Below are 15,442 nucleotides of genomic sequence, written 5' to 3'. Positions count from 1 at the left end.
AGATCTTTAAAGAAAAATCCATCCTTGCACAACCGTGAAAGGTATAATCAAATTAGGTCCTCCTTTAAAAAGAGGGTCAAAGACAACTATGCTCTTTACATTAACTCAATTGCAGATGATATACCAACCAATCCTAAGCGTTTTTGGACATTGCTGCAGTCACGTAAGCGTATAAAAGGTTTTCCATCTGTTCTTACGTACAATAATGATTTAAAGGCGAGCTCTGATTTTGAAAAGGCCAATTTGTTTTGTAAATTTTTCAATTCAGTTTTCAATAACAATATTGCTGCTGATATTTTCTATTGATATTGATGTCGATAGTGTCAGGAAAGAGTTGCTTTGCATTAGCACCAGCAAAGCTATAGGAAGTGATGGCATTCCCAATATGTTTTTGAGGGAATGTGCAAATGAACTTGCTATACCAATTACCATCTTATTCAATAGGTTTATTAAAGAGGGGATTTTTCCTGATATCTGGAAACGTGCAAACATTGTCCCTATTTTCAAATTAGGAAGTCGTTCAAAAGTTGAACATTACCGGCCAATTTCCATTTTACCAAGTCTGTCTAAAATCTTTGAAAAGATAGTTCACAGACAACTCTCACATCATGTTTCCAATTCCATATCTACTAATCAGCATGGCTTTGTTTCAGGTAGATCTTGTATCACTAATTTATCTATTCTTATGAAAGATCTCCTCTTAGCAGTTAATAGCAAATCACAATGTGATATCATTTATACCGATTTTGCTAAAGCATTCGATAGTATAAATCATAAACTTTTACTTCATAAGTTGACTTCTTTTGGTGTCCAGGGCACTTATCTGAAATGGTTTAATTCATATCTTGATAACAGGCTACACAGAGTGATTATAAAAAATGCTTTTTCTGAGTGGACTCCCGTCCTTTCGGGCGTTCCTCAGGGTTCTCACCTTGGTCCACTTTTATTTATTCTTTTCATTAATGACATCTCTGATAATCTTGTGTCGGATTCGTTACTTTTTGCCGATGACATGAAGATTTATCGTATCATTGATTCGGATAATGACTCTTTATTGCTGCAATCTGATATCGATAGAATTGTCAGCTGGTCCGACACTTGGTTATTGAATCTTAATCCTACTAAATGTAAAGTTCTTACTGTTTCATTGAAAAGAAATGTTCATATTTTCCCTTACAAACTCGACACTCATGCATTCAGTAGAGTCAGTAGCATGAGAGATCTCGGTGTTATTATTGACCAAAGATTAAATTTTTGTGACCATGTAAATAACATGATTCAAGGTGCTAGAAAAGCTCTCGGTTTTATTATGAGGAATAGCCATTGTTTTAGCAGTGTGCACGTTTTAAAATTATTGTACTTTACCTTGGTAAGGTCTAAGCTTGAATATGCTTCTGTTATTTGGAACAGTATTAGTAAACACCAGTCTGATAGAATTGAAAGAGTACAGCATAAATTTTTAACATTTCTTCATAAAAGAATTACTGGTTTTTACAGTGATGACATTGACTCTTGTGCAATATTTACAATTTACAGTCATTAAAATCAAGGAGGACTATTTTTGATTATATATTTTTATACAAATGCATAAATGCAAAGTTTAATGTTAATGCTTTAGCTTCATTTTTTAGTCTTCATGTACCAAGGTTTTCAACTCGGCGTACTACTTTGTTTCATGTGCCATTTGGTAGAGTTAATTGTGTTCGTGACTCTCTTTTTAGTAGAATTCCGAGACAATTTAATTTGCTTTTAAACGAATACAATGACATTGATCCTTTTTCTGTAAATTTAAATGGTTTTAAAAATGTTTTAAAACATTGTTTTCTCAGTATTTGTTAAAGTTTGTTCGTCTTGTCTTCATGCTTTAACTCTGTATCTGTATTTTTACTAACAGTCTTCCATAAATGGCCTCGGCTGTGGAAGTCATTATTAATAAAATAAAAATAAAAAATAAAAATACCTTGAAAAAAATTCAAAGTGTGTATCGTATTAAAAAGATTTTACCGGGCCTCGGAACAAATTAAAAACATAGGGCCAAAGTCCCTGAAGCTACTATAGACATGGATACAAAATTAAGTATTCCTGACTGTATGAAATTATCTCACTAAGGTCATCCTAGGGACTTGCAATCCAAATATTAAAGCTGTCTGACCAGCAGTTTTGAAAAGACAAGCGACTCAACAGCTGACAGAGTTTTGCTGTGTTTATGTAGAGAATAACCTTTTGTGACACATGTATTGGTGGAGAAGGTGATATCTTGATAGCTCATTTCAGGATGGCCTGACTATTGAAAGTAATGTTTGAAACTTAAGAAGTTCAAGGTCATCAAAAGCATTATAAGGAATCATGTAACACTTTCATTGCACTGTTTACACAGATTGCGTAATTGCTATAATAGCACATGAGGATCTTACAGCCCAGCTTTACCATAAAAACCCTATCACTTTGACCACTCTTTTAATTGACCACTCTATTTTTTTTCCTCAAAAAGGTAATTTTATTTTATCCTTACCAGTCAACCATAAATTGAAATTAGAACTTTCTCTATCTCTATTTATTTGACCACCCTATCATGACAATATTATGAGCAATTTCTTTGGATAACATACAGGGCACAATAAATGACGGTTCAGAATATGTCAAAGTTGGGATTCAGGAAAGTTGCCTTTACATGTTTTAATCCTCCAAGATGGTAGGCATTTCACTATGAACTGTCAAAAAAAGTTGAACTTTCTGATAATTCTACACTAAAATTATTTTGGCTTTGATGATTTCCTAATTAATTCAATTATTTAAAATCATATTAATTATTTTTTCTGGGTGAATTGATAGGGTTTATACAGTACAAGAATTACATACAATGTAAGTCAAATTTTGACAAAAAATGACAAAAAAATTCCTTAAAAATACAGATTTGCATATTTCATCACAATTTGAACAAATCTAAGTTGGGTTATCCCTAGGGACCTGTATACCAAATAACAAAGCTGTCTGACCAGCGGTTATGAAGAAGAAGATTTTTTACCAAAAACACCTTTTTTGGCATTATTTGCCTATTTTCAACAATATCAAAAAATTAAAAAAAATAGTTTCTCAAAATCATATTTTTAATCTACACCACAAATATCAAATCAGTAAGTACTGCGGTTCTCAAGATATTTGAGTGGACGGACGCCTCACAAACGGACATACATACAAACATACATACATACATACATACATACATACAGACTGACGACGGACGCCGGACAGATACCCATCCCAATAGCTTCTATAGACTATAGTCTATAGTAGCTAAAACCAACAAATTCCAACAGAAACAGTAGAATGATCATTAGTGTGCAAGGTCGCTAGCGCTGTATTATATGTCAGGGTAAAAAAAATCTAGCTTTGAAATTTCTGGACGGTACAAAAGGCGGGGCAGAATTAGACAAGATTACGACCAATGTGTTACCGCCGATGGTACATAACGTACTGTTGATAGCAGGTAGTTCGGTGTCCAGTGAGAACACTATTCCCGATATACCATGGCTGTTGATTTGAGCTGCCTCCGATAGAAAATTTTCAACACAAAGACATGATATCAATAATATTGCGAGATTATAAGTACCCGCTGTCTTCTCGCCAAATCGCTGCGATCAAGATCATTATGATAGAAGCAATTGACCGCCGAACACCTGCTTGCTGTTCTTATACACAACGTGTAAAAATGGGTTATTCCTGCTGAGAAATACGACAGCAAATATTGCAATGTGAATTTCTTACTATCTTCCTCACAAGGGTTTTACATCTGTGTCTATTTTATCGCGGCCACTGGACCATTTCTGACGATTTTTACAAACAAAGAATCAGTTCACACTCATCGTGGGAACACATGGCAAAGCCGTTCAAAAAATTTAATCACATGAAAGATTACCATAATCCCTGTTTCAAAGATGTAGAAAATGTATAATGTGTTGTTGTTCATATTGAACAATCTCGAACTGTAGCCTCTAAATACAAAATGCTTTTTCTTCTGAACAACTTCCTGACAACTTTACAATCACACTCCGGTCATCGCATGACGGTTGTAACCGTACATGTGCTGCCGCCAATGGAGAATCAAAAGACTTCAAATCAAAAGTCAAAAAGTATAGAAAACATATCAATATCAAGTATTGTAAAACAGAGTAATTTCGATAAGGTCAATTTATTGTATATTATAATAAATCTCCAGGCCACTCAGAACAGCGTACGATTTTGACCTTACTCGTTCGAATACTACACTCACACGGTAGGGTAAAAATGGGAACTCAGATCGTTATATACTGCTTCCGCCAAGCCAGCGCTTAGCTAAAGACGGTGAAATGACCATAATTACCGTATTATTGCTAGTCTCTGTAAATTTGCCGACTATTCATTAGTACGGTAGTTGTCGAATCTCTTGAGTTTGTCCGAAAATTATGTCAGTGAATGACGTAAGTTTCGAGACACCTGAGTGCGAACGCAATGTCGATATCGGGATAGCAAAATCAGTTACAGACAATCGAGGAAGAACATAAGAGTCTATAAATCTGCGAATTAAATGAATCCTAAGTTACTATGAAATAGAAAAGGTAATGTTGTGCCCTGGTTGGGAAAGAAAAGTTGATTAAGATTTCAAAAAACCCCGTCAGATAGTAAAAAACAAGCCCAGAAAAAGGTAGAGAGATGAACGACATCACGGCGATCTTCAGACCTTTCATCATGTTTCAGTCTGAACGGTCAACATTTGGTGCTATAATCTATGTCAAGTGTCTCTTTTTGGTCAAATCTGACAGAGATGAATCGCGATTTAGTTTCATCGCCCCTACCCGACAGGAAATAATGCAGCTCAGGGCACCTGTACAATCGTGGCGTGAACGTATCCAATGGCCGTCCACTGCATGGGCCATTGACCGTGCATCGCCAGCAAACAACGGTTTTGGACGTCACGAGAGCTTTTTTCACAGTCTGTGAGCAATTGAGTGATTTGGGTAGGCTGCATAGATGGGAATCGAGTTGATTTCGGCCGAAAACAGTTAAGTAGTTTTTCGTGCTTCGTCCAAATTGGATCCGCATGTTGCCGGTTTTTTCATGGCAATCACAGAGCTGTGGTGGGAGGCCGTATAACGCCGGGACACCACGGCATCGTACGCAGGGCTAAGCCACAACATATACTTCCAAAGAGATCTATCGTAAAATATCGTACTGCAGGTCAATATACACATCACCCTTTCATAGGCCTACAGGTACACAGATCAACAAACAAACAGGGAGAGGCAATCTGCTTGAAACCATGAAATAGTCCGTTTGTGTCTGAACTCATCTGAGACTCGTGTTCAGTAACCGTTGGTCAAGTATTTTGCTCGGTTGTAAGAATCGTTTATTCATTGTTGACATCGTAATCGATCCGATGTACACAACAAATGTTTGATCGTTTTGCACCTTTGCGCGTCCCCTCGTGATTGACAGCTGTTTGAATGCTTTCATCTATTGTTTGTTGGACGCTTCGAACACAGGATCGAAGCAGTTTTGGCATCAAAAATCAACTTAAAATGGAAAAAATGAGAGAATTTAGCCAACAAGGTGATGCCACAAGTATTCACAAAACGTAATATGTTGGAACAGTGCTTTAATTTACACCATGGTTGTTGAAAGCTCCAGATTTTCGGGAGCATTCGTTGACGCTGTTACCATGTGCCACTCATGTTGGATTATGAATGCCCAGGGAGATAGGGGGTATTTATAGGCTCCCCCTGCCTTTAAGCACTGAACCCATGGTCAGGCACAATGTTACGAGGTGTTCGTGCCATTGAGATTCAGTTGGTTTTTGTTCTCGAAAAATAGCGTAACTTTGTCTGAGGTAAATTTCTAGATCTATAGTGCTATCTTTGAAATCATGTAACTTTGTGGAAGGTATGTGTAGCTGAGAAGTCCTCTGGCATTTGCTTGGTATATATACACAAACGTGAATACTATTTTCTCGAGAACAAAACAACTGAATCCCAATGGCACGAACACCTTGTAACATGGTGCCTGACCCTGGTTTCAGTGCTTAAAGAACCCATGGTAACAGCTTTAGGTTGATTGTTTCCAAAAATTACTATGTAATTCCTCAAGAATATACAGTCATTACATTCTTGTGTTTTTGTTGTTAGGATTACTATACTGGTAATAGCTGTATTTAATGAAAATTACACAACATTTTGAGGTTCAGTATGTTGCTGTGACACACCCCCCCCCCCCTCAGTTGCAGTTAAGTTGAAACCCTATGTCTACTGCATGGAAGTGTACTCCTGTGCTTCGGAAATTCTGGTGTCAGTATGGTTTGTATGATTAGAAAACTCCTTCATTGGCAACAAAAAAGTACTGTAATTTGTCAGACTCTAATACTTATGATTTGTAAAAAATGCTCATGTTAGACACAAATTTTTATCATGAGAGAAATATGTGCTATTTGTTTACATTGAAAAAGCATATCAAAAAGATTGACGCAAAAAAATTATGATGCACTGATTACATATATGTGGGTTGTCGTGACGTACGTAGAACAACCAAAGTTAATCAATCCTAGTATTGTTCAGAGGCGATAAACTTAATGGGCTTGTGCATATGATAATACATGTATATACAGGTATGAGTTTTGCACTTACTGTTGGTATAAATGTGTCCGTTTTTGTTGTTGTCAGCCACTGAAGATATCCAATATAAATCTGAGATGGAAAGGGGCAACTCTAGAATCTCAACTGAAGGAGGCAAAGAAAGAGAAGGCTACTTTGGAAGAGAGATGTAAAGACCTGACACAGAAATTAGAGAGTACTGAACAGTCATTGGTCAGTCAACGTATTGGGAACAGTATGGAGAAAGAGAAATTACAGAGTGAACTTAAACAGAACCATAAGCTGATAGGGGAACTTCAGGACAAAGTAGCAGAATTAGAACATCAATTGGAACAATCTGATCTGAAGAAACATGGAGAGAAAGGTATTAAGTTTTCTTTTATGGTAGATTATTATAATTAGTCCAGTCACAACTACAGTTAAAGCTGTGTATTAAATGGTCATGCATGAGGCAAAAAAGGGCCTATATTATGTTGAGGTGGCCTCCCTTTTATAGAGGGTAGGTGTGGCATTACCTTAAGTGCAAGTGACGTGCTTTGTAGTGAAATAACATAATTCAATATCATGTTTGTGTCTCTTTAAAATCATGATCATGTAACAAGCATGTCATATCTGCAAAAAGTGTGATGTAGACATAAATCAGTAAAAGTAGGCACTCTGCAGGTTGTGTACAGAATTGGAGCATGACCCCATACAAGAGGTGGCAGCTGTTCTGTAGCGGGCTGTAAATGGTTGGCACAAGGTGACCACTATAAAGAGGTGACCGCTCTGTAAGGGTGACAACTATGACAGATTTGACTGTACCATTCTTAGCCTGCCAAGTTCAAATAACTATAGTATCAGGTCAAGTTGGTTAAAGGCATTTAAGCAAATTGTTGCATTTTAACAAAGGCTTGAACATTTGAAGGCCCCTAAAAACCTTGATTCTATGAAGATGGTTTTTACTAACTACCTTACTATATGACATGTACCATGCCAGGTAGTTGAAAATACTCTACGGTTTTGGATCAATACTTATACGGCCTTCCCTGATTTGGCATATGTAATACTGCCTGGTGGGATAGGGTTAAAAGTTGTGCATCAAACATACACTTATACATTTTGTGAACATTGAATCTTTTACCGGTTAAAACTCACCCAGTGTCCTCTAGCAGTGAGATGCAACAAAAGTATCACAACAAGAAAAAACAGCCGTTTGAAGCCGGATGCAGTGTTTGTAGTCATTACATTTTTAGATAACATATGTGTGCTTTATTGCCCAGGCATTTACAAGGATCCAAGGGGGTCTCCTCCTCCTCATACGCAACTTTGAAAAGTCAATGATAAAATAACATCATACATAGAACAACTGTCCCATGTGAAATGTTTAGCTTTTCAGGGATAAACCGTTGATGTTATGGTCATAATAACTTCCTTATTACTTCGCACTTGCATGAAAATGTGTATTGTTACGTGCCACCTGACTGGAACATTTTTTCACAAAAAAATCCCTGAACATGGGGCACTCTTCATCCTGAAATCTATCATTCTGGGTCAGTAACAAAGGAGATCTTAAAATGAAGTAAACTGATGACTAGAACTTCCCTCAATTTGTCAAGAATATTCCTAACCATTGGTCATATTTGTTTATTATTTATGGGTAGATATTTTCAACTTTGGTGGCATACCCCTCATATAAAATTATTGGGAGCACCCCCTCCCCAGGGGGTCAGACCAACCATAGTACCTTGTACTGCCAATTCATTTGAAAAGCACAGTGTCCCAAAGAATGGGCTCTCAGTTTGCTGTCATAGATTGCTTTTCACGTTGTACCTTACATTATCTTCTTCTAAGACCCTCAAAAATAATCTACTTTTCTGCGAAAGCAAAGTGTTTTGGGGCATAATGAACCAGTGGCTACAACAGTGAACACACGGTCAAAGGATGGTAAGTTCAAGCCCCGGCATGGCTATGGTGTTGTGTCCTTGAGCAAGGCACTTTATTCCTCATTGCTTCTCCCCACCCAGGATCGATGGATACCTGGTAGGACTGTGGTTGTAATGTGTGTGTCTAGCCCAGCTGTGCTGATTGACTGCACATATGAGGCTAGAGCTGTTGTTTGCTCCCAAAAAAGTTGAGTGATATTAAATTAGATCCAGTGACCAGGGTAATAATAACTGTAAAGCACCTTGAGCCCATTAACTTGTCAATATGTGCACCATATAAGAACCCATCATTATGTTTTGATTCACTAACCAAAGCTTTAACATATTGAGGTACCCAGGAACTCATCCTTTGAAGTCCTTGAAACTTTCACCGTTGTATCAGCCATGTGTCACAATCTACAAAACAACAGAAACATTATAAACTGACATCAAATGCCTAAGGAAATTCTTCATAAATGTGTAACTATTCACTGCTGAAAATGAATTAATTCAGTACAGATACTGATATCATTAGGACGGTCCTATATACTTCTATGCTTAGTACATCAAAAACTATGACAACACAACTTGAACTGACACTAGCTACAAGTACTGTCCCACGCAAAGGCAAGACGTAAACTATGGTATTTGCAATTAGATTGCTGACTACAGTTCACATTGATATCATGCCATATGCCTTCATTCATGTCAGGAATGGCAACTTATGAAGATCCAGACTTTAATATACTCATTCACCTCTGAACATCACAGAACATCAGACAACAACATAATTTGAAGTCTTGGAGACTTAACCACTGTCACAGAGGTATTCTGTATCAGCAAAAATCTGAGAGGAAAAAATGTAAAGGAATATTGTTACACTAGTGCCACATATACCGGTAGTACCTGGTACCTCATTTTATCAGAATTGATGGACTTATGGATAGATCTGTGGTCAGAGTGAGCATTGCAGCTTTTATGAAAGTGTTAAAGTGTCTTATTAGTTGTAGATTTGTTGCACCATTCAGAGAGCTGATTGTATACATCACTTGTTTACATAACCATCAACAATAGAACATGTAACCTCACTGCACCACCACTTCTGTCTGAATGTTACGACGGTTGGCGCATACTGTACTGACAGCGAATGAGACAAATCTATTTTAGTACGCCAAAAAGTCACGACTATTGTTTTTATGTAAATTTACGAAAAAATATTTACTTTTTCTTTTGGTTTGAACTCTTGACCCGTTTCTGTGTTGGTAGCAAGTAGTATTATCATTAGTGTAGTGTTCGCGTTGCATGTAAATATTAATGAAATATTAATGAACGTAATGCATATGTTGTCGTAGGATATTGTGTTCGTGTGTTGTCAACGTAATCCAAACTTTAAAATATGCTTGGTCTCGGGCGCAGAATTTCCAACATTCGATCTCTCATACATTCGTTTTCTGCATCTGGGGCTGAAACTGACGAAAATACCAGAGCATTGACAACAAAGACACACAAGTTGATGTAATATAATAGCAATAATCCCTGTCGCAGTCAGGTATACACTCGATTTTGTACAATTCGCTCCATATAGAACTCGCCTATCGGCTTGTGCTATATGTCATGCACTACCAAAATCTTGTGTATACCCTCCTGCAGCTGGGGTTATTGCTTAAATAAACAAGTTTATGTCAATCTGTGATCTTTTGCAAAACAATTTTTGACATACTGCATGAAATACAAAAGTTATTGGAAATAAGTATTTTGAGTAACTGTCTTAAAAACATGTTGCCATGGTTACTGGTAATAAGTGAATGACTTTGTATTTTGGTACATGATAGCTACATCGTGAAAATAAACAAATGTGCTAAATTGAAAGAATTGCAAACTTAGCATAAAAAATTACAAATGCATGATGAAAATACTGATTTTACCTATTTCTGTTGAAAATGTTGCCATGGTAAATTTACAAAATGACCAATAATTAAGAGAGAAGTTGTAAAAAATAAAAGAATTTATGGGAGTTTTTTTTAAAACAATTCTGAGGCAGTAAAAAAAATGTGAATTAAAGTTTCTTTTTTGCAGCAAAACAAAACGTAAGCCGTGCAACAATGCATTCAATAATTTTCACAAATTTGACTTTTGACCTTTCAGGTGACTGGTCATTGACATTGGTCAATGGTCAACATAAATACCAAGGACAAAAGTTCAAGAGTCCAAGATGTTTAGCCTTCCACCGTGATAAACTTGTGGTGTGTGACACTGGTAACAATATTGTACAGATATTGAACAATGATTATACCTGTGACAAAATCATAGGGAGCTTTGATGGTCAGTTTGCAAAGATATTCCAGCCAGTGAGTGTAGCCATCTCACGTTTCAACCACTATTTCATACTTGGTGGTGAAAATAACAAATTGTTGTTTGTGATGAAAATGGTAAAATTATCCAAACACTTACTCGACTTGGAGGTGAAGTCTATGACATAGCTCTGATGGATGACTTTCTTTTGGTCACTTTGATTTTGACCTCTTATGGCGACAGACCCAACGACACAGGTGATAGACTGGTCAAGTACACTCAAAGTGGAGAGTATGTTAAAGAAGCCGATGGTCAAATTAGAGGTCAAGAACTATTTAAGTGGCCAAAGTCTGTGGTTGTAAACAGCAACAATGTCATCATTGTTTATGACTTTGGCAATTACTGCATCAAGTGTTTTGACAGCGACCTGAATTTTTTATATCAATTCGGGCAAAGTCAGATATCAGGGAGGACTATGGGATATGATGGATACCTTGCTGTGGATGAAGATGATAATGTTTATGTTTGTGACTACGCTTTGATAAGATCCTAAAATATCGATGTGATGGAAAGTGGATCTGTAATCTACTGCAAGGTGATGTGAGTAGACCCATGTACATTGCAATCAGGGGTGATAAAATTGGTGTTGTAGAGTATGGCAGTGACCAAATCAAAGTATTTTCCAAGTAGATAAAATACACCACCATGAAGTGTATGTCTACATGACATCAAAATGTCAGAATTTGGAGGAATTTTTTGAAAGGAATAATTTTGTGAGCGTTAAAGTTTGAACGCATCGCATTGACTTGACTGCATCGTTGACAAGGATGTCATGGCAACAAGTTGATTGCAAGGTTATTTTTACAACTTTAGAAATATGGTTGTCGACAAAAATTGTGATTTGTGTCAGTCGATCCATCTCAGGGATGTTAGAAATCCAAAACGGAGATGTTTTGTGGATTTATCATCAACAATTTCGATCAATTTTGTCATGGAGGTATTTGACTGCCGTTGTACACGGCATACCCCAGTGACAACATTGGTCAAAAATGTTTGTTTATATTCAAATATTGGCGTTATTTTTCATTTTGAAATTGAAATTTTGGATCGTACAATCTTAGATATATATTGCTCACTTCTTTTGTATACCGAGCAAACAATCTTGCAAATTTTGTGAAATTTTCGCCGAAAATTTGGTCGACTTGTACAAGGAGTGGTCTACAGGCAATAGTTACAGATACACCTTCCATCACATTGCCATAAATATCGGGCGGACTATTAATTGTGTGTGCAAAATAAGATGAGGTAAAATACCTACATATCTGATGATGTTAATTTTGTTGAAATCTGTCGATATTTCCATCCGATGGAGGAAGATTACTCCGATTTATGGTTTATAAACAACGACTTCAACCTTGCAATCACCGCCATTCTAAGTTCAAGAATGCACGTTGAGGGCGTTGTACCAGCTCGATCTCACTTTGTTGAGAGGGCACGCAAGTTGGATCAACTCAGGGCATTACTTCGTTATACCAATTGTACAAACTTTTCAAGGTAGTTTTGAAATATTCACAATGCTTTCGTTCTGTATCAGTGTGCTGTTTTCCTACTTTTGTTGTAAATAGTGACTCTAGACACATCTTACAGTGAGAATTATCGGTGGTCCTTTAGTGGTTGATGCTGTATGAAACATTGTATCAAAATTTAGACCAGTAACTAAGGACGCTTACATCACAGACGTAGACGTGTGTAAGATGTAAACAAACATGAAATGTGACACCAGCGTAGATCGCCATTTTATGGCATTGTCGTTTATTTCTCGTGACGTTCATGAGAACAAATCTTTATGTTTTAGATTTCAAACCAACTTTTACCAATGTGTACAGGAATAGGTGAGTGTCGCCTCGTGATTTTGATATCTACAACAGCCGTGTGATGATATTGTACACCGAGACATTTTGTACCTAGAAACAGCACTGCTGTTTCAATTATTAACAAATTTCACAATAGATATTTATATCATTTATATTTCTTCAGATTTTTCAGACATTTGTCTGGTAATTTAAAATGCATTGTTGTACTGTTTACTGATGAAAATCAAGGTATCAAAATAAAGATGTAAGTTATTTGAAAATTATTGTATAGACTGACTGTTAAGTAGATCCATCAATCAGCAAGTACAATTTGAAATGTATTTTGAACCCTACAGAATAGAATGTATTTTATAAATTTTGCCGTGTTGTGTGAATACATTGAACCAATATAGTTTGAGTATGTTCAGATTTTAATTTTTATACATCTATGTACAATTATCATTTTTTAAAAGATCTAAATAAAAGTCAAATAGTTTTAATCCTTAATTTATAATTATCGTCATGTTTTATTAATCTGTTCCATTTTCGTTCCGAAAAAAAGCAAAATATTCCTATACTTGCCATGAACATGTTGTTCCTCGTGCTAGTGGTGATATGTGTTTGAACAGCTAGGGTCATATCAGGTCATTTGTTTTCCACACAGTGAGCTTATGTACACTTGAAATCTACTGCCACATTCTTGCAGAAACAATGACACAAAGTTGGTAAAACACTGTGGATGATGATTATTGATAGCCATGGATCAGGCAGGTATAGATCACTGAATTCTCCAATAACTGGTTTTATTGGGGGGGAGCAGGGGGAGGGGTTTGAAGGGTGATTCAGATCGATCAGTGTCGTAGATGTTTATGAGAAAGCGGCTTTCTTTCAGTATACAGTGGCCACTGGCGCATGTATGTTACATGACGGAGAGTAGAAGCAAGTCTGCATATGATTACATTCAAGAATGGTGAATCAGATTTGTGTTGTTAGATTTTATTTTGATACTGTGATACCGACACGCCAGTCCTGTGTTGAAAAAGCCCGCTCTAGCTCTAAAGTACTGTAACACTGTGTGTATTGTTAGTCACCATTTTGTGGAGTGAAGTTTATCAAGCGTCTGGACATTTAGTCTGGTTCCCTGACCCATTTCCCCGTAGAGGGCGTGGGGAAATATAGGGTCAGGTACCGGCTAATGTAAACATGGACGCTATTGGGTTAAAATAAAACAAGCTGTGATTGGATGAAAGTAACACTTGTAACTTTTTCTCATCTTTCTTGGGTTTCGCACTTTCAGGCTCACTTGACACAAACTTCTTGTTTGTACGACAAAGTCGTGGAGGTAGAAAGAAATACTTTCTACCTCCATGATTTAGCCACTGTGATTTAGCACACGTCGACATGATGCCTGGCATTTTTCACAAAATTCGGACACCATTCTATCCATCGAAATCATCGTCGTTCACAGTTCCAACAAAGTTTGCTTTCAATTAGCCGTGATATCGCAGCAGTACTTGTGGCGTGTATCGAACGTGCTCGGGTCATTGGGGTCACGCCACAGTCGGCGATGACCTCAATGACCCTAGCGCGTTCGATACACGCAACAAGTACTGCTGCGATATCACAACCAGCCTTCAATCACCTCTATTTCCCCGTACTCTTCTGGATTTATCCTTTCAGTTTATGTTATCCGTCTCGTGTGCCAATGTTTTTGGTTCGAATACCAGTGTTCGAACATAATTCTGATCCAGTCGAATTTTGACTGGCGTTTTCATGGTAGCAGCCATATTTGTTGTAGCATGTTCTGTCAGGTGACTAACCTCCGCCATCTTGAACAAAATTCTGTTCAGATGCCTACCCGGTACCTGACCTATATTTCCCCACGCCCTCTACCGGGGATATGGGTCAGGGAACCAGACTACTAGACATTCTGATTGAAACTACGATTGACAGATGTAACGTTACAATATTATGAAAATTTACAAGTCCACGTGACTGACTCCAATTCTCTGATTGGTAGCTATGACTTACAGTGTATCAAAGTATCAAGTTGATGTGATTTGTGAATGAATGTCAGAGCAAACAATGCTCAGTAAACAGCCTCGAACGAATTTTGCTCAGCGTGCGACACAACTCGACTAAAGATTTCTATCTGTCTTTGCTGTGACGGTTCGTTTACACACAAGATCAAATGTGATATTAGGCAAAATATTGTAGTGTCCGCATATGATTCTGTAAGTTGTTTTTAGATTTTTGTTTATAAAAGGAAAGTTCAACATACTAACTGTACACCAAGGCCCGTATCTGTTCCTACGTTTAATTAAAGGGTCACTTTCTGAATTGAAATTAAAGACTTTGTATTTATACATGTACTTTACTACACAAGCTTTGTGATAACGTTCGCTTGCAACTATAATAAAGACGAATAATGCATGGTTTTAAACCTAGCTGTAATTATTGTAGCCCAAAGGCCGAGCACCAGTTTCGTCTGTCATGTCGACTGTGAAGCGCCGCGCGGCCCTACCACACGACAGAAGGAACTAGCGCACTGGCCTGAGGGCTACAATTATCACAGTTACTACAGAGCATGAAAAAACATACTCCAATATTTCACTAGGTCCAGAGATCTGGTCTAAGTGAAGTTCAGATGTATGTTTTATTATCTGAGTGAGGGCTGACACTAAACTCTTGATGATTCATACAATGCATACAATGCTGTGTATTCCCAGCGTTACGGCCTCCCGCCACAGGTGCTCCTTAGCTGGGGTCTGCT

The 15,442-nt window shown here is 37.3% G+C and overlaps 1 protein-coding gene and 1 pseudogene across 1 annotated transcript in view; one reads left to right on the top strand and one right to left on the bottom strand.

Moving 5' to 3' along the window:
• Positions 1–9,286, top strand: part of LOC139128170 (triadin-like) — a 24,312-nt gene extending 15,026 nt beyond the window's left edge. Inside the window, exons 7-8 of the mRNA XM_070694006.1 lie at positions 6,690–6,984; positions 9,237–9,286. Of these exons, the coding sequence (XP_070550107.1) occupies positions 6,690–6,984; positions 9,237–9,286 (345 nt within the window). The remainder of the gene's footprint in view (positions 1–6,689; positions 6,985–9,236) is intronic.
• LOC139128208 (origin recognition complex subunit 4-like) overlaps positions 6,679–15,442 on the bottom strand; it is a 26,121-nt pseudogene continuing 17,357 nt past the window's right edge.

Source organism: Ptychodera flava, unplaced genomic scaffold (genome assembly GCF_041260155.1).
Source record: "Ptychodera flava strain L36383 unplaced genomic scaffold, AS_Pfla_20210202 Scaffold_45__1_contigs__length_1260105_pilon, whole genome shotgun sequence".
NCBI classification, from domain to species: Eukaryota; Metazoa; Hemichordata; class Enteropneusta; family Ptychoderidae; genus Ptychodera; species Ptychodera flava.
This window is presented reverse-complemented; position numbering and strand designations above follow the sequence as displayed.